The sequence below is a fragment of the Lepidochelys kempii genome, chromosome 11 (genome assembly GCF_965140265.1).
Source record: "Lepidochelys kempii isolate rLepKem1 chromosome 11, rLepKem1.hap2, whole genome shotgun sequence".
NCBI lineage: Eukaryota > Metazoa > Chordata > Testudines > Cheloniidae > Lepidochelys > Lepidochelys kempii.
In genome coordinates this window covers 44929402-44947402 of record NC_133266.1, presented here as the reverse complement: position 1 = coordinate 44947402, position 18001 = coordinate 44929402, and the positions used below count along the sequence as shown (strand labels likewise).

The 18001-nt window shown below is 38.3% G+C and overlaps 1 protein-coding gene across 1 annotated transcript in view; it reads left to right on the top strand.

Moving 5' to 3' along the window:
- The window catches only part of TTN (titin), a 468699-nt gene that overhangs the window by 404990 nt on the left and 45708 nt on the right, over nucleotides 1–18001 (top strand). The window contains exons 281-310 of the mRNA XM_073306908.1: nucleotides 38–340; nucleotides 446–727; nucleotides 1244–1543; nucleotides 1635–1937; nucleotides 2027–2335; nucleotides 2422–2703; nucleotides 2974–3273; nucleotides 3424–3717; nucleotides 3815–6781; nucleotides 6888–7208; nucleotides 7320–7604; nucleotides 7822–8121; nucleotides 8497–8799; nucleotides 9581–9856; nucleotides 9955–10254; nucleotides 10346–10648; nucleotides 10966–11265; nucleotides 11396–11683; nucleotides 11775–12071; nucleotides 12160–12462; nucleotides 12571–12876; nucleotides 13718–14005; nucleotides 14125–14415; nucleotides 14511–14798; nucleotides 14975–15565; nucleotides 15655–15759; nucleotides 16285–16482; nucleotides 16570–16866; nucleotides 16975–17562; nucleotides 17657–17959. Of these exons, the coding sequence (XP_073163009.1) occupies nucleotides 38–340; nucleotides 446–727; nucleotides 1244–1543; nucleotides 1635–1937; nucleotides 2027–2335; nucleotides 2422–2703; nucleotides 2974–3273; nucleotides 3424–3717; nucleotides 3815–6781; nucleotides 6888–7208; nucleotides 7320–7604; nucleotides 7822–8121; nucleotides 8497–8799; nucleotides 9581–9856; nucleotides 9955–10254; nucleotides 10346–10648; nucleotides 10966–11265; nucleotides 11396–11683; nucleotides 11775–12071; nucleotides 12160–12462; nucleotides 12571–12876; nucleotides 13718–14005; nucleotides 14125–14415; nucleotides 14511–14798; nucleotides 14975–15565; nucleotides 15655–15759; nucleotides 16285–16482; nucleotides 16570–16866; nucleotides 16975–17562; nucleotides 17657–17959 (11871 nt within the window). The remainder of the gene's footprint in view (nucleotides 1–37; nucleotides 341–445; nucleotides 728–1243; nucleotides 1544–1634; nucleotides 1938–2026; nucleotides 2336–2421; nucleotides 2704–2973; nucleotides 3274–3423; nucleotides 3718–3814; nucleotides 6782–6887; nucleotides 7209–7319; nucleotides 7605–7821; nucleotides 8122–8496; nucleotides 8800–9580; nucleotides 9857–9954; nucleotides 10255–10345; nucleotides 10649–10965; nucleotides 11266–11395; nucleotides 11684–11774; nucleotides 12072–12159; nucleotides 12463–12570; nucleotides 12877–13717; nucleotides 14006–14124; nucleotides 14416–14510; nucleotides 14799–14974; nucleotides 15566–15654; nucleotides 15760–16284; nucleotides 16483–16569; nucleotides 16867–16974; nucleotides 17563–17656; nucleotides 17960–18001) is intronic.

The window sequence follows — 18001 nt, the reverse complement described above, 5'->3', positions numbered from 1 at the left end:
AAAATGTATTCACCACATTGTTTATGTTTATTTACAGCTGTACCTGAGCGTCCAGAAGATCTGGAGGTAAAAGCCATTACCAAGGATTCTGTTACATTGACTTGGAACCCACCTAAATATAATGGAGGTTCCGACATAACTATGTATGTCCTAGAAAGCCGTCTCATTGGAAAAGAGAAATTCCACAGGGTTACAAAGGAGAAAATGCTTGATCGGAAATACACTGTTGAAGGACTGAAAGAAGGTGACACTTACGAATATCGTGTGAGTGCTTGCAATATTGTGGGACAAGGAAAACCATCTTTCTGCACAAAACCAATCACATGCAAGGATGAAATTGGTATGGGTCTATTTTTCATAATTCAGTTTGAAAACAATTTTTGGGTATATAATTTTTTTATTAATATTGCTACTTACCTTTTTTTTCCCCAATGATATCTTTTAGCTCCTCCAACACTTGAACTTGATTGTAGAGACAAGCTAATTGTTCGGGTTGGTGAAGCTTTCAGCCTCACCGGACGTTACTCAGGGAAGCCTGCACCAAAGGTGACTTGGTTAAAGGATGAAATTACAGTTAAAGAAGATAAGCGCACAAAGATTCAGACCACTCCAACAACCCTTTGCTTGGGGATATTAAAATCTATCCGAGAAGATTCAGGCAAATATTGTGTGATCATAGAGAACAGCGCCGGATCAAGAAAAGGTCTTTGTCAAGTCACTGTTGTTGGTAAGTGTAACGGAGCCATAAGAATGCTTGCTTTTAATAATAATTAGAACTGATCAAATAGAAGAAAGAGTGAATATTAAAATGAGTTATTTATAGAAATACTGTGAATTCACTCCTTTATTATTTGTGATATGTTATTCATTGATTTTGAGTATTCAATTAATTGCTGGTTTAAGTTTATTTACAATGAATAATTTGACACGCTCTAATAATAATATTTTGCACTATTTTAGCAAATTTCAATGCAATATGATAAAGCACTTTGTAAGCATTAATTAATTAAGCCCAATAAGATAGGTATTAGTCTCATTTTACAGATGGGTAAACTAAAGGAAAGTGATTTGCTCAATATCACATAGTGAGAGAACAGCAGAGCCAAGAATAGAACGTTGGTGTCCTGATTCCCAGTTCTTTGTTCTAACAATTAGGTTATTCCAAGTTATATTTACAGTAGAATAGTGACACTGTTCAATCTGTGTATTGTCGGGTTTTTCTGTTCATTGTTTCTTTTAACAGATCGCCCTCAGCCTCCAGTAGGTCCAGTTATTTTTGATGAAGTTCATAAAGATCATATGATCGTCTCCTGGAAACCTCCATTAGATGATGGTGGTAGTGAAATTACAAATTATATTATTGAGAAGAAAGATGCACACAGGGATCTCTGGATGCCAGTAACATCTGCCAATGTCAAGACAACATGCAAAATTCCTAAACTGCTTGAGGGAAAAGAGTATGTTGTACGAATTTATGCTGAAAATCTTTATGGCATAAGTGATCCCCTAGTATCTGATGAAATGAAGGCCAAGGATCGTTTCAGTATGTTATTTATCTGCTACTTTATTTTAATAATTTAACCATCAGAATGCTTGTTATACTATAAATTCATTTAAAAATATTATTTCTTCAGGTGTTCCTTCTGCACCGGAGCAACCCATCATTAAAGATGTTACCAAAAATTCTGCCTTAGTAATTTGGAACAGACCACATGATGGAGGCAAGCCAATAACTACTTATATTTTGGAAAAGAAGGAAACAATGTCTAATCGATGGGCCAGAGTCACCAAAGATCCGATTTTCCCAGAAACTCAGTTCAGGGTACCTGATCTCCTTGAAGGCTGTGAATATGAATTCCGTGTATCAGCAGCAAATGAAATTGGTGTTGGTGATCCTAGCCCACCTTCAAAGCCAGTCTTCGCTAAAGATCCAATTGGTAAAGTATAAAACAAAATCCATTCATATTCTGTGTGTTCCTGAAAATCTTTTTCAGATAGGTTTAATGGTTTCTGATTTTTTTAATAGTCAAACCAAGTCCACCTATTAACCCTGAAGCAGTGGATAAAACAAAAAACTCAGTTGATTTGTCTTGGCAACCACCACGGCATGATGGCAAAGGCAAGATCATTGGCTATCTCGTTGAGTATCAGAAAGTTGGAGATGAAGATTGGAAGAAGGCCAATCTTACAGCAGACTCCTGCCCTGAAACAAAATACAAAGTCACTGGTCTTACTGAGGGTATGACCTATAAGTTCAGAGTCATGGCAGTCAATGCAGCAGGTGAATCAGAACCAGCTTATGTTCCTGATCCAATAGAAGTAAAGGACAGGCTTGGTAAGTGAAATAAACTCAGATAAGTTTATGAATAAAACATATTGTCAAAATGTGCTTGTTTACTAAAACTGGAATCTTTCTCCCAGAACCTCCAGAGCTGATACTTGATGCTAATATGGCACGGGAGCAACACATAAAAGCTGGAAATACACTAAGACTTAGTGCTGTAATTAAAGGAATTCCATTCCCAAAAGTGTCATGGAAGAAAGAAGGACAAGAGGTTTCACCCAAAGCAGATATTGAGGTTACGGGAGTTGGCAGTAAGCTGGAAATTCGTAACACTGTCCATGAAGATGGTGGAATTTACTCTTTGACTGTTGAGAATCCCGTTGGTTCAAAGACTGTTTCAGTAAAAGTCATTGTACTAGGTAATTATTTTTTGACTTTGTTTATACTGTATGCTTTTTATAATTTTATTGGCGATCAAAGAAATTGGATCTGCAGAGAACAAATGAATAATTTCAATGCAGAAATTATCAATAATAAAGAAACATAATATAAGAGCTGTATGAGAAAAGGACTGTAAATGACAAGCAGTACTTTTAGTAAAAATTTCCTTTCTATTGAAATGTGCTAAATTTTGTAAAATTAGTTTTGTTTATTAAATAAATATTCTTTACTTTTAAAAAAAATATTAGATAAACCCGGCCCACCTAGAAATCTGCAAGTAAGTGAAGTTAGAAAAGATTCTTGCTATCTCACTTGGAAGGAACCAGAGGACAATGGTGGTTCTGTCATTACCAACTATGTGGTGGAAAAGAAAGATGTAGCTGCTGCCCAGTGGGTACCCATCTCATCATCTTCCAAGAAACACAGTCATCTGGCTAAACATCTTATGGAAGGCACTCAGTATCTCTTCCGTGTTGCTGCTGAGAACCAGTATGGGCGAGGTCCATATGTTGACTGTCTCAAGCCAATCAAGGCTATGGACCCACTATGTAAGTATTTTTCATTGATGAGTTTTATTTTGAGTCTTTTTTGAACTTTGATTAACTGATCTTGTTAGTACAAATACAATATAGTGTATGTGTGTTGATTGGGCGTAGGTTGTTCACCCTATTACACTTTTTGTTTTTTGCTCTTAAAAGATCCTCCAGGGCCACCAAAGAATCTGCACCATGTAGATGTTGACAAAACAGAAATTTCCCTTGTTTGGAATAGGCCAGATCGTGATGGTGGTGCTGAAATCAATGGATATTTGGTGGAGTATCAAGAAGAAGGTGCAGAGGAATGGATTAAGTTCAAGACTGTACCCATGCTAGAGTGTGTTGTAACTGGTCTACAGCAAGGAAAGACTTACAAATTCCGTGTGAAAGCACAGAATATCGCGGGTCTTAGTCTTCCAGATACAACTATACCAATAGAGTGTCAAGAAAAACTAGGTACCTTTTTAATTTGTATGATTTCTTTCATTTCTTACTTTTAGTGTTCACCATGAAAAAATCATATTGTAATTTCTATATTTTTTTCTAATTCCAGTACCTCCATATGTGGAACTAGATGTGAAGTTAATGGAAGGTCTTGTTGTTAAAGCTGGTAGCACAGTCAGACTTCCTGCAATCATGAGAGGTGTACCTGTGCCCACTGCAAAATGGGTAACTGATGGCAATGAAATTAAAACAGAAGGCAACTACAAAATTGATACTGACAATTATTCAACAGTACTTACCATTAAAGACTGTGTAAGAAAAGATACTGGAGAATATCTTCTCACAGCGTCTAATGCAGCTGGCAGCAAAACTGTTGGTCTTCATCTTACTGTTTTGGATGTTCCTGGTCCACCCACTGGCCCCATTAATATTCTTGAAGTCACACCGGAACACATGATTATTTCCTGGCGTCCTCCTAAAGATGATGGTGGAAGCCCTGTGCTGAACTACATTGTTGAGAAGCGAGAATCCAAGAAAGAATCTTGGGGAGTGGTCTGTTCAGGAATCAATCAAACAAAACTTAAGGTTCCACGTCTACAGAAAGGTTGTGAATATATTTTCCGTGTCCGTGCAGAGAATAAGATAGGCATTGGTGCACCCCTCGATTCAACACCAACAGTTGCTAAACATATGTTTGATCCACCATCCCCACCTGGTAAACCAGTGGTTTCAGATATTACAGAAAATGCTGCAACAGTGTCTTGGACCCTACCAAAATCCGATGGCGGAAGTCCAATAACTGGATACATTCTTGAGCGTCGGGAAATATCTGGCAAATGGGTACGTGTCAACAAGACACCAGTGCTTCAACTGAAGTTCAGAGCCACCGGTCTTTTTGAGGGCAACACATACGAATTCCGAGTTTTTGCAGAAAACATGGTTGGCATAAGCCAACCATCCCCAGTTTCTGACCCAGTAAAAGTTTCACGCCCTATTAGACCACCTGGACCTCCCATTAATCCAAAACTAAAAGACAAGACCAGAGAAACAGCTGACCTGGTGTGGACAAAGCCTCTCAAAGATGGTGGCAGCCCTATTTTGGGATATGTTGTGGAATGTCAGAAAACTGGAACTACACAGTGGAATAGGATTAATAAAGATGAACTCATTCCACAGTGTGCCTTCAGGGTACCTGGGCTAATTGAAGGAAATGAATATAGATTCCGTATAAAAGCTGCTAACATCGTTGGAGAAGGAGAGCCCAGAGAACTGCCAGAAACTGTTCTTGTAAAGGATATTCATTCTCCTCCAGAAATAGATCTAGATCTGACCTGTCGTGACTTAATCACCATCAGAGTAGGCCAAACAATCCATATTACTGGTAGAGTAAAAGGCAGACCAGACCCTGACATAACATGGTCTAAGGATGGCAAAGTATTAGTCCAAGATAAGCGTGTTGAGATGGTTCATGAATTCCCTCGCATTGAACTGCAGGTGAAAGAAGCCACAAGAGACGATCATGGAAAATACATCATTTCAGCAAAGAACAGCAGTGGACATGCTCAAGCATTTGCCCTTGTTAATGTACTTGACAGACCTGGACCATGCCAGAACTTGAAGATAAGCTACGTTACAAAAGATTCTTGTATGCTCACTTGGGAAAACCCAGTAGATAACGGTGGCTCAGAAATTACAAATTACATAGTAGAGTATCGTGAGCCAAACCAGAAAGGATGGTCAATTCTCTCTTCTAATGTTACCAAACGATTAGTAAAGGCAAGTCTCATAGAAAACCATGAATACTTCTTCAGAGTTTGTGCAGAAAACAAAGTAGGGCCAGGCCCTGTCATTGAGACCAAGACTCCTATCCTTGCCATTAATCCTGTCGATAGGCCTGGTCCACCAGAAAACCTTCACATTGCAGAAACAGGAAAGACATTTGTGTATCTGAAATGGAGAAGACCAGATTATGATGGTGGAAGCCCCAATTTATCTTACCATGTTGAAAGAAAACTGAAGGATTCAGATGAATGGGAAAGGGTGCACAAGGGCAGTATTAAGGAAACACACTACATGGTTGATAAATGCATTGAAAATAAAATATATCAATTCAGAGTTCAGACCAAGAATGAGGGAGGTGAAAGTGACTGGGTGAAGACAAGTGAAGTTGTTGTGAAGGAAGAACTGCAGAAACCAGTCCTTGATCTGAAGTTAAGTGGTGTGCTAACTGTAAAAGCAGGTGACTCTATTAGACTTGAGGCCGGACTTAAAGGCAAGCCACAACCAGAAGTGGTATGGACAAAGGACAGAGATGCCACAGATTTAACCAAATCTCCAAGAGTCACAATTGAAACAACTTCTAATTCATCTAAATTTGTTCTCACAAAATCTAAGCGTAGTGATGGTGGTAAATATGTGATTACTGCAACTAATGCAGCTGGTAGTTTTGTAGCTTATGCTACTGTTAATGTTTTGGATAAACCTGGTCCTGTAAGAAATTTGAAGATCTCTGACATTTCAAGTGATAGGTGTACTGTCAACTGGGACCCACCTGAAGATGATGGCGGTTGTGAAATACAAAACTACATCTTAGAAAAATGTGAGAGCAAGCGTATGGTTTGGTCTACATACTCTGCTGCTGTTCTAACAAGTCATGCAAATGTGACACGCCTCATAGAAGGCAATGAGTATATCTTCAGGGTTCGAGCAGAGAATAAGATGGGCACTGGCCCTCCAACAGAAACAAAACCAATTATTGCAAAAACAAAGTATGACAGACCTGGCCGTCCTGATCCCCCCGAAGTCACTAAAGTCAGTAAAAATGAGATGACTGTAGTTTGGAACCCACCAGAATATGATGGTGGCAAATCAATTACAGGATATATATTAGAGAAGAAAGAGAAACGAGCATTAAGATGGGTTCCTGTTACTAAGAGTGCAATCCCAGAGAGACGCAAGAAGGTTACAGATCTCATTCCAGGACATGAATATCAATTCCGTGTTAAGGCTGAAAATGAAATTGGTCTTGGAGAACCAAGCTTGCCATCGAGACCGGTAGTGGCAAAAGACCCAATAGGTACTGTAGTGATATATTTTACTGTTATTAAAATAAAACATTTAATTAACAGGTTGCTTAGTTGCTTAGATGTATTCTTCTTCCTGCCCTTTATCGTGTCTTTCAGAACCTCCTGGTCCTCCAATTAATCTGAAGGTGGTTGACAGCACAAAGAGTTCCATCACTCTCGGATGGGGAAAACCAGTCTATGATGGTGGTGCACCAATTATTGGATATGTTGTGGAAATGAGACCAAAAGTTGAAAGTGCAGCTCCTGATGTAGGATGGAAACGATGTAATGTTACTGCACAAGTTATTCATACAGAATTTACAGTTACCAGCCTGGATGAGAAACAACTATATGAGTTCCGGGTTTGTGCCCAAAACCAGGTTGGCATTGGCCGACCAGCTGAACTGAAGGAAGCAGTGTCTCCTAAAGAAATACTTGGTGATTTTTTTCTATCTTATCTATGAATTCATGCATCATTTATTTGCTATATTTAGATTTTATTTCACATTCTGAACTTTTGTTGTTGTTTTTCTTTAACGTTTGTTTCAGAACCTCCTGAGATTGATTTGGATGCAAGCCTAAGAAAATTAGTCACAGTCAGAGCAGGATGTCCCATTAGACTATTTGGCATTGTTAGAGGGCGACCAGCACCTAAAGTCACCTGGAGGAGAGTGGGTATTGATAATGTGGTCAGAAAAGGACAGGTTGATCTGGTTGACACTATGGCCTTCCTTGTCATCCCCAATTCTACACGTGATGATTCAGGAAAATATTCTTTGACAGTTGTTAACCCAGCTGGAGAAAAGGCCGTATTTGTGAATGTCAGAGTCCTTGGTGAGTCGCCACAAACAATTTTGTAAACACATCAGTTTTATTATTTAATTATTTATTACAGGGATTTTTAAGGCTCCTTTCACAATATCATTTGAGTATCACTGTACATGGCTAATATTAATTCCACATGTATAGGAAGTCATTAACCAAACTTTCATTGTAATTTAATAAGGATTTTTAAGAGAGGACTGATATATGAATTAATGTTTCATTATAGATACTCCTGGACCTGTGGCCAAGTTCAGTGTTTCAGATGTCACAAAAATGTCATGTCAGCTTTCATGGGTACCACCTGAGAATGATGGTGGTAGTCCAGTAACTCACTACATCCTGGAGAAACGTGAGGCTGACAGAAAGACCTGGTCAACAATCATTGCAGATGTAAAGAAAACTAGTTTCAAAGTAGCTAACCTTGTACCTGGAAATGAATACTACTTTAGAGTAACTGCTGTCAATGAATATGGTCCAGGTGTTCCAACAGAAGCACCAAAACCAATCTTGGCATCAGATCCACTAAGTAAGTATTTTTTAATGTAGATCTTTTATTCTTGCATCTTTATTTGCTTTAATCTCCAGTAAGCTTCTGATTTTTCATGAATGTGGATGTGTCTAAATTCTGTATTGCTGCTAACCTCTCAATGACAGTGGAATAAATATTCCTGTGCAGATATGTTTGCTGAATAAAAATTAAAACCCTGAATACTTATTGTAACTCTATATTAATTTAATCACTCTGGTAGTTTCTAATGTGACATGTTTTCCAAATCAAAAAAATGTCTCTTTTAAATAAAGTCCTTTTTGAATTAAGCAATCAGAATTCTTAGTAATTCTACCAAAGCATGCCCAGTTAAAGTGATGATGTTGTAATATATCTGCTTTGTTTTTTCTTAAGGTGAGCCTGATCCACCAAGAAAACTTGAAGTTACCGAAATTACAAAGAACAGTGCAACTTTAGGCTGGTTGCCACCACTGCGTGATGGAGGCTCTAAAATTGATGGATACATTATTAGCTACAAAGAAGAAGAACAACCTGAGGATCGCTGGACACAATATTCCGTTGTCAAAGATCTGAACATTGTTGTAGCTGGCCTGAAAGAAGGAAAGAAATACCAATTTAGAGTGGCAGCTAGAAATGCTGTGGGAGTAAGTTTGCCAAGAGAAACTGAAGGAATGTTTGAAATTAAAGAACAACTCAGTAAGTAACTAATTATTACTATATATACCATTTAAAATCTATTTTAATAATGAAATGAACAAGGTTTTTGGTTGATGGAGTCCTAGGAAATCAATTTTTAAATGATCTCTTCTGCACTTCTGTAGAAGATCACACTTTAAGTCACCAGTCTCCTGAATCCCAGGAAGTCTAAGCTGTTTTTAAGAACAAGTTACACAAACATCTGTTGGGGTGGACTAGGTATACTTAGTCTTGCCTCAGCATGGAGGGATAGACTAGGTGTTCTCTTGAGGTCCTTTCCAGCTCTCAAATTTCTATGATTTGAAGATGGCATCAGGAAAGCAGCACACTCAACCCCCTGTCAGAGAGTGTGTGTCATGTCACTTCACAGTGACCCTTCCTGATGATTAAGTGGCATAGCTATGCTCCAAAGATTGCCATCCAGTTACCCTTGGCTAAAAGGATGATAATGGTTTTTAAGTGCTGCTAGTGTCTTAGGCACTGTTCAAATATATGAGAAGACAATCTGAACACAAAAACATTCACTTACATTCTAAATCAGAATATAAAGATAGAAAGTCAGCGTTTACACTGACAGCTATGGAGCATCTGGTTTCAGGGGTGTTTACATCATTCAGATCTGTAGTGCAGACTATTAAAATATCCCTACTGAACTGAGACTAAGGATACTATCTATAAAATCCTCAGGGCTCCAGCAGACATGCAGAGGACACTTGCATGACAAAATAAAATAATTTTTCACAGGGAGTTACAAATATTTGTGTTTGTTTGTCTTTTTTAGTGCCACCTAAGATCCTGATGCCAGATCATGTTAATATTAAAGCTGGGCAGAAACTCAGAATTGAAGCATATGTCTATGGGAAACCTCAGCCAATCTGTAAATGGATGAAAGGAGAACAAGATGTATTTACATCCAGTCGTCTGGCTGTGCATAAAGCAGAAAACTCTTCTGTTCTCATCATTAAGGATGTGACTAGGAAAGACAGTGATTACTATACCCTTACTGCAGAAAACAGCTCGGGTATTGCCACTCAAAGAATCAGAGTGGTAGTCATGGGTAACTTTCATTTTTAACCTAACTTTCTACACAGCTAGATACACGATATTTCATGCTCTACTATTTTCTTAAATTTTTCACCTTACATCTTTATGCAGATGCCCCGGGTCCACCACAGCCTCCATTTGACATTTCTGATATAGATGCGGATGCTTGCACACTTGCATGGCATATGCCTCTCGAAGATGGTGGCAGTAACATTACAAACTATGTGGTTGAAAAGTGTGATGTAAGTCGGGGAGACTGGATAACAGCTGTAGCTTCTGTCACAAAGACAAGCTGCAGAGTTGGAAAACTGATCCCTGGACAAGAGTATATGTTCCGTGTTCGTGCTGAAAATCGTTTTGGCATTTCTGAGCCACTCACATCTGACAAGATGGTTGCAAGGTTCCCATTTGGTATGTCAGTTTTAAATGATGGCATTTCTCTGATTTTAATTCTTCTAACAGTAAAAGAACCGGTAATGTTATCTGATTTGTTTTTCCACAGATGTTCCAAGTCAACCAAAGAATGCGCGTGTTACCAAGGTCAACAAGGACTGTATTTTTGTGGCTTGGGACAAACCAGACAGTGATGGAGGCAGTCCAATTACTGGTTACCTCATAGAGCGTAAAGAAAGAAATAGTTTGCTGTGGGTGAAGGCTAATGATACACTTGTGCGTTCTACAGAGTATCCTTGTGCAGGTCTAATTGAAGGTCTCGAGTATACTTTCAGAATTTATGCCCTGAACAAAGCTGGAGCAAGCAAACCTAGCAAGCCAACTGATTTTGTTACGGCAAGATCCCCAGTTGGTAAGCAAAACATTTAAATGATTTGTTATATGTCATTAATATTTATGGTCAATTTACGTTATTTAATTTTACTTACAACTAGTAGTAATACATTTACTTTAATAATAATTGCAACTTTATAATCATCACTTTTCCCATTTCTTTAATGTTTTATATGCAATATGAATACACTGTATCTACATATTGTGTAATCTAGCATTTTTGTGGTTTTTTAGAGGGATGTGCTATGAATACCATCCACCACTGTAAAATATTTTTTCTGAAATGTACAAATGTTTTTATGAGGGTAAACTTATGATGGTCTTCTTTGTTTTTAGATCCTCCTGGTAAACCTGAAGTTATTGATGTCACTAAGAGTACTGTGTCACTTGTATGGACAAGACCAAAGCATGATGGTGGAAGCAAAATTATTGGCTACTTTGTTGAAGCCTGCAAACTGCCTGGTGATAAGTGGGTACGATGCAATTCTACTCCGCATCAAATTCCTCAAGAAGAATACACTGCTACTGATTTGGAAGAAAATGCTCAATATCAATTTAGAGCAATTGCCAAGACAGCAATTAACATTAGCTGGCCTTCTGAGCCTTCTGACCCAGTGACCATTCAGGCAGAAAATGGTAAGGAATGTATACTTGTGAAGTATTTGCAAACTGTGATAATGTTCAATCATGCTTTTTTACCTGGTATTCATATGATATGTTTAAATCTTTTAGGTTGGTAAGCTGTCTTCTTTTTGTTTCTTTTCAGTTCCTCCCAGAATAGAACTAGATGTATCTATGAAATCATTGCTTACAGTAAAAGCTGGAACTAATGTTTGTCTTGAAGCTAATGTGTATGGCAAACCTATGCCAATAATTACTTGGAAGAAAGAAGGAGAAGTTTTAAAACCAGCTGAAGGCATTAAGATCACCACTAAAAGAAATCTGTCCACTGTGGAGTTGTTCAGTGTTAACAGGAAGCAGACAGGAGACTATACTATTACCGCTGAAAATGCAAGTGGTTCCAGATCAGCAACCATTAAGCTTAAAGTACTTGGTAGGTTAAAGATTATTTATTAGTCCATATTTATAACTTGGATAATATAGCAAAAGCTAGAGATATAACTATTGATCATTAATTTTTCCAGATAAGCCTGGTCCTCCTGCCTCAGTTAAAATCACCAATATGTGGGCAGATCGTGCAATGCTTTCTTGGGAGCCTCCTCTTGAAGATGGAGGTTCAGAAATTACTAACTATATTGTTGACAAGCGTGAAACAAGCAGACCAAATTGGGCCCAAGTCACTGCCAATGTACCAATTACGAGCTGCAGTGTAGAAAAACTGATAGAAGGACATGAATATCAGTTCCGCATTTGTGCTGAAAACAAATACGGTGTGGGAGATCCCATCTTCACTGAGCCAACAGTTGCTAAAAATCCATATGGTAAGCTTGTTGCTTAGCATGGTTTTGTGATTAATTGTTTTTATGCACATTTAAGAATATGAAAATAATTTTCAATAAATCTTTACAGATGTACCTGGGCCTTGCGATCCACCTGTAATTAGTAATATAACAAAGGATTTTATGACTGTTAGCTGGAAGCCACCAGCTGATGATGGTGGGTCCCCTGTGACTGGATACATACTTGAAAAACGTGAAACTAAGACTGTTAACTGGACAAAGGTAAACAGGAAGCCTGTCATAGAAAGAACTGTAAAGGCCACTGGACTCCAAGAAGGAACGGAGTATGAGTACAGAGTGACAGCACTGAATAAGGCTGGACCAGGCAAACCTAGTGGACCATCTAAGGCAGCATATGCTCGTGATCCTCAGTGTAAGTTAAAAACATTTATTTTGATTTTCTTCTGAAATGTCCAAATGCTTTTCCTCAGTATTATTGTTTAATATATTCTATGTAACTTCCTATTGTTTTCATTCTCAGATCCTCCTGGCCCTCCGGCCTTCCCAAAAGTGGTTGACACAACCCGCAATTCTATAAGCCTGTCTTGGAGTAAACCAGCATATGATGGCGGAAGCCCCATTATTGGTTATCTAGTTGAAGTAAAAAGAGCTGACACAGATAACTGGGTCAGATGCAATCTGCCGAAAAACCTACAGGATACCCATTACATGGTAACTGGACTGTCAGAAAATACAGAATATCAGTTCCGTATTTATGCTGTCAATAAGATTGGATACAGTGACCCAAGTGATGTACCTGACAAACACCTTGCCAAAGACATTTTAAGTAAGTATTCTGGAAAATAAATGAACTTGCTGCTTTCAGTGAAGATTTATGAAGTAGATTTAGAAGCTTAAAGGAGGGGCTTGTCACAGCTTGTAGCAAGAGAACACAGGACGGTCTGGTAGCTGGGAGCCTGAGAGAGCTTGTTTTACAGAGTGTGGGAAGATTGGCAACAGAAGAGGAATGAGATTGGAGTCATTTTTTAGGGCAGGTAGTGCCTGCTCTTCCTGTCTCCTCACCAGTAATTCTGCCACCTTCTTGGGTCTTCAAGATTTTTCCCTTTTCCACCCAGCCCTCATTCAGACTATCCAGATCTCTCTCTCCTCTTCCTCAGGCCTTCAGTATCTCCTACCTTTCAAGGAATTTGGAGCCCAGCTGCCTATACTAAGACCTTGTGGTTTTCTGGGGCATCTTGCCTGATTTAATTGTATGGGGCTGTTGTCCCCCGTTGACATTCAGGCTACTTCATCATACACAACTAAATGAAGCAAAAACGTAGCACCACCCAGTAATAGTTACGCTTGTGCAGGGTAAAAAAGTACAGGACAGGCAGCTGAGTTACAAGTTCTTTCAAGATAAGGAGGAAGAGGGACTGATTCACATGATGGGTGGGGGGAAAAAGAGATGTAGTTGATGAGAGGAGGAGAAAGCACTGCAGAAGGAGTTCAGTCTATCAATTATCTTGAATCTAGGTCAAAACCACCGTTTAAATAACACCAGCTGAGACACAGGAACAGGCCTTCCAATCAAGTACAATGCCAGTAAACTGGGACTTCTGCTCACAGCAATTTTAGTGCTACATTTAAATACTGAATTTATAATGCATCTTTAATTACCAATGCAGTTCCTCCTGAGGGAGATCTTGATGCAGAACTGAGGAAAGTACTTATATTACGTGCTGGAGTCACAATGAGGATTTATGTGCCAGTAAGAGGACGTCCACCTCCAAAGATTAGTTGGTCTAAAGTGAATGCCAACATAAGAGACAGGAAAGGGCTAGATATCAAGTCAACTGATTTTGACACTTTCCTACGCTGTGAAAATGTAAACAAATATGATGCTGGAAAATATGTCTTGAGTCTAGAGAACAGCAGTGGCAAAAAATCATACACCATGGTTGTGAAAGTACTTGGTAAGTGCCAGAATTATTACTAATCTTAAGTATTAGTTATTTTTAAAATTAATGTAATACCAGTTAATATTTTCTGTATTTTGATTATTAAATCAAATATTTATTTTGCATTCATATAGATACTCCCGGACCTCCAATTAATCTGATTGTAAAAGAAGCATCTAAGGACTCTGCCTTTATTTCCTGGGAGCCTCCTTTAATTGATGGTGGCAGTCCAGTCACAAACTATATTGTTGAAAAACGAGATGCGGAGAGAAAATCATGGTCCACAGTTTCAACGGAATGCCCAAAGACAAGTTTCAGGATAACTAATTTAGAAGAAGGGAAATCATACTTTTTCAGGGTGCTCGCTGAAAATGAATACGGCATTGGTGACCCCTGTGAAACTCGGGATGCTATTAAAGCTTCTGGTGAGAAAACTGAATATTGTTTTCCTACTTTACTTTTAAAATGAGCTTGTTTTTAATGTGTAATTGAGACTTACCAATGTTTTTATTCCTTCTAGAAACACCCGGCCCAGTTGTTGACCTAAAAGCTTTGGCTGTAACAAAGTCATCCTGCAGTCTAGCCTGGAAAAAGCCTATCAGTGATGGTGGAAGCCGTATCATTGCATACAGTGTTGAGATTATGACTTCTGATGATTCATGGCAAGAAGTTATGAGGTCAAAGAACCTCCAGTTTTCAACGAAAGACTTGACGGAAGGGAAGGAGTATACTTTCAGAGTAAGAGCACAGAATGATGCTGGATATGGAACTCCAAGTGAGATTACAGTTGTGGCAAGAGATGATGTTGGTAAGTATTTCTCCAAATTCATGACTACTCTCTTTCATTTATCCAAATTATATGATGCTTTATACATAGTGCCCATCATGCATGTATACATATCAGTTTAGTTTAGAACTGAATTAACATTTTAAAATAAAGGTTTTTATGCTCAAAAGAATAACTGATACCTTTTTATTTTGCAGTGGCACCCGATCTTGATTTAAGAGCTCTACCTGATTTGTGCTATTTAGCTAAAGAAGGTAGTAGTTTCCATCTTAAAATCCCAATTAAAGGAAAACCTGCCCCAACTGTAACATGGAAGAAAGGTGAAGACCAGGTACTCACTGAGACTGGAAGAGTTGCCTTTGAGTCTACAGCAGTTAACACCAGTCTTTTGGTACGTGACTGCCAGAAAGGTGATGCTGGAAAATACACAATCACTCTGAAGAACAGTGCTGGCAGTAAGGAAGGCACTATTTCCATAAAAGTTGTTGGCAAACCTGGCATCCCAACAGGACCTGTGAAATTTGAAGAAGTCACAGCTGATGCTATAACCTTAAAATGGGGACCTCCCAAAGATGATGGTGGCTCAGAAATCACTAATTATATCATAGAGAAGAGAGATAATATAAACAATAAATGGGTGACATGTGCTTCTGCTGTCCAGAAAACTACATTTAGAGTTTCAAGACTTCATGAGGGAAATGAATATACTTTCAGGATCAGTGCTGAAAATAAATATGGAGTAGGTGAAGGCCTTAAATCTGACCCTGTGGTTGCAAGACATCCATTTGGTAATCATAAATTATAATCTTTTTCATTAAAAATGATATAATCTTGATATTTCCTTTTTATGCTAATTTATTTTTAACATATTTTCTAGATGTGCCAGATGCTCCTCCACCACCCAAAATTGTTGATGTTAGGCATGATTCTGCATCTCTAACTTGGACTGACCCAAAGAAAACTGGCGGCTCACCAATCACAGGTATTTGCCTTAAAACCTTCTCACCATTTTTCCCTCTAGCTCTTCTTTCTTCTTACTGAAAAGTAAAATAAAACTATTACTTTATTTGTTTTAATGTACCCCTTACTTATATATTTTTAGAATTATACTTCTTTTTCATTCTTTTAGTATATATGCTTGTTTTTAAAATAATAATAAAAAAATTAAGATTCAGTGAAAGTTAGAAAAAAAAAAAAGAGGACTTGTGACATTATAGCTGTTTCATGCGCATATGGCCAAATCTTGTAAGGAAGGGACAATAGGTGCACCTATATAAATTCATATTTGCATGCATAAATTAGCATTTGCATTCACAAATCATGTAACTGCATATATATATAATTTACATTCATATCTATTCCTTAATCTACCTTTAAATGTTCTTGCAACAGTAGCTGATCCAATCTTTCATACAGATACAGCATAGTATGGTGGGCAGTTGACTGTGAAAATGAAAATTTTTGTAATATTACCTGCTATTTTACATTTTACTATTCATCTTTGTAGGTTATCACCTTGAATTTAAAGAAAGAAATAGCCTTCTGTGGAAGAGAGCTAACAAGACTCCATTAAGGATGAAAGACTTCAGAGTAACAGGGTTAACTGAAGGTCTGGAATACGAATTCAGAGTGATGGCAATCAACCTGGCAGGAGTAGGTAAACCAAGCCTGCCATCTGAACCAATCGTGGCACTTGATCCCATTGGTAAGTCATCAGAAGAAAAAAGAAAATTCTGCGGGTTGAAAAAATTGGCGTTTGTTTTACTATAGTTTTATTTTGATTTTTTTTAAGATCCTCCTGGGAAACCTGAAGTTATCACTATAACTAGGAACTCAGTAACTCTCATTTGGACAGAACCGAAGTATGATGGTGGACATAAGTTAATTGGCTACATAGTTGAAAAACGTGACTTGCCTTCAAAGTCTTGGACAAAAGCTAATCATGTGAATGTTCCAGACTGTGCATTTACTGTAACTGACCTTTTTGAAGGTGGGAAGTATGAGTTCAGAATTAGAGCAAAGAACACTGCTGGTGCTATCAGTCCTCCATCAGAACCTACAGGAACCATAATATGCAAGGATGAGTATGGTGCGTAGACCCTATCAAAAATATAGGGGAGTCGATTGGTTTGTTAAATTATTGTTTAAAACCTACTCTCTTGCTCTCTTTTCTGACAAACGTGCTTTTCTTTTACAGAGGCACCAACTATTGTTATTGATCCTACTTTGAAAGAAGGCTTGATTGTCAAAGCAGGAGATACCATTACAATGTCTGCTATTAGCATCCGTGGCAAACCACTTCCAACTTCAGCATGGTCCAAAGCAGGAAAAGACTATAAGCCTTCAGATATTGTACACATTGAAACAACTCCAACTTCCTCCACACTTAATGTCAAATATGCAGCCAGGAAAGATTCTGGTGAATACACAATCACTGCAAGCAATCCTTTTGGAACTAAACAGGAGCATGTGCATGTGAAAGTTTTAGATGTACCTGGACCCCCTGGGCCTATTGAGGTCAGCAACGTCTCAGCTGAAAAAGCTACTCTTACGTGGTCAGCTCCTGCAGAAGATGGTGGATCACCCATCAAGTCTTATGTACTTGAAAAGAGAGAAACTAGCCGACTCCTGTGGACTTTAATTGCTGAAAATATTGAAACTTGCAGGCATGTTGTTAGCAAGCTCATTCAAGGAAATGAATACATCTTCCGTGTCTCAGCTGTGAACCAGTACGGCAAGGGTGAACCAGTACAGTCAGAACCAGTTAAAATGGTGGATAGATTTGGTAAGTAGAAAAGGTTAACATTTTAACCAAGTGCTCATTATAGTATTTCAAGGCTCATGTATGTTTCAAAAACTCTGTATTTTTTCCCTATTAGGTCCCCCAGGTCCTCCTGGAAAACCAGAAGTAACAAATGTAACTAAAAATAGTGCAGCTGTTACCTGGAAAAGGCCAATTGATGACGGTGGTAGTGAGATCACAGGCTACTACGTGGAAAGGAAAGAAAAGAAAGGTTTGAGATGGGTCAGAGTAACGAAGAAACCAGTTTCAGACCTTAGATGCAAAGTGACTGGACTCCAAGAAGGAAATGAATATGAATTCCGCGTCAGTGCAGAAAATAGAGCAGGGGTTGGACCACCAAGTGATGCTTCAAACCCAGTACTAATTAAAGATGCTGCATGTTAGTATCATGTCTTTACTGCAGAGTTCACCATAGAGTATT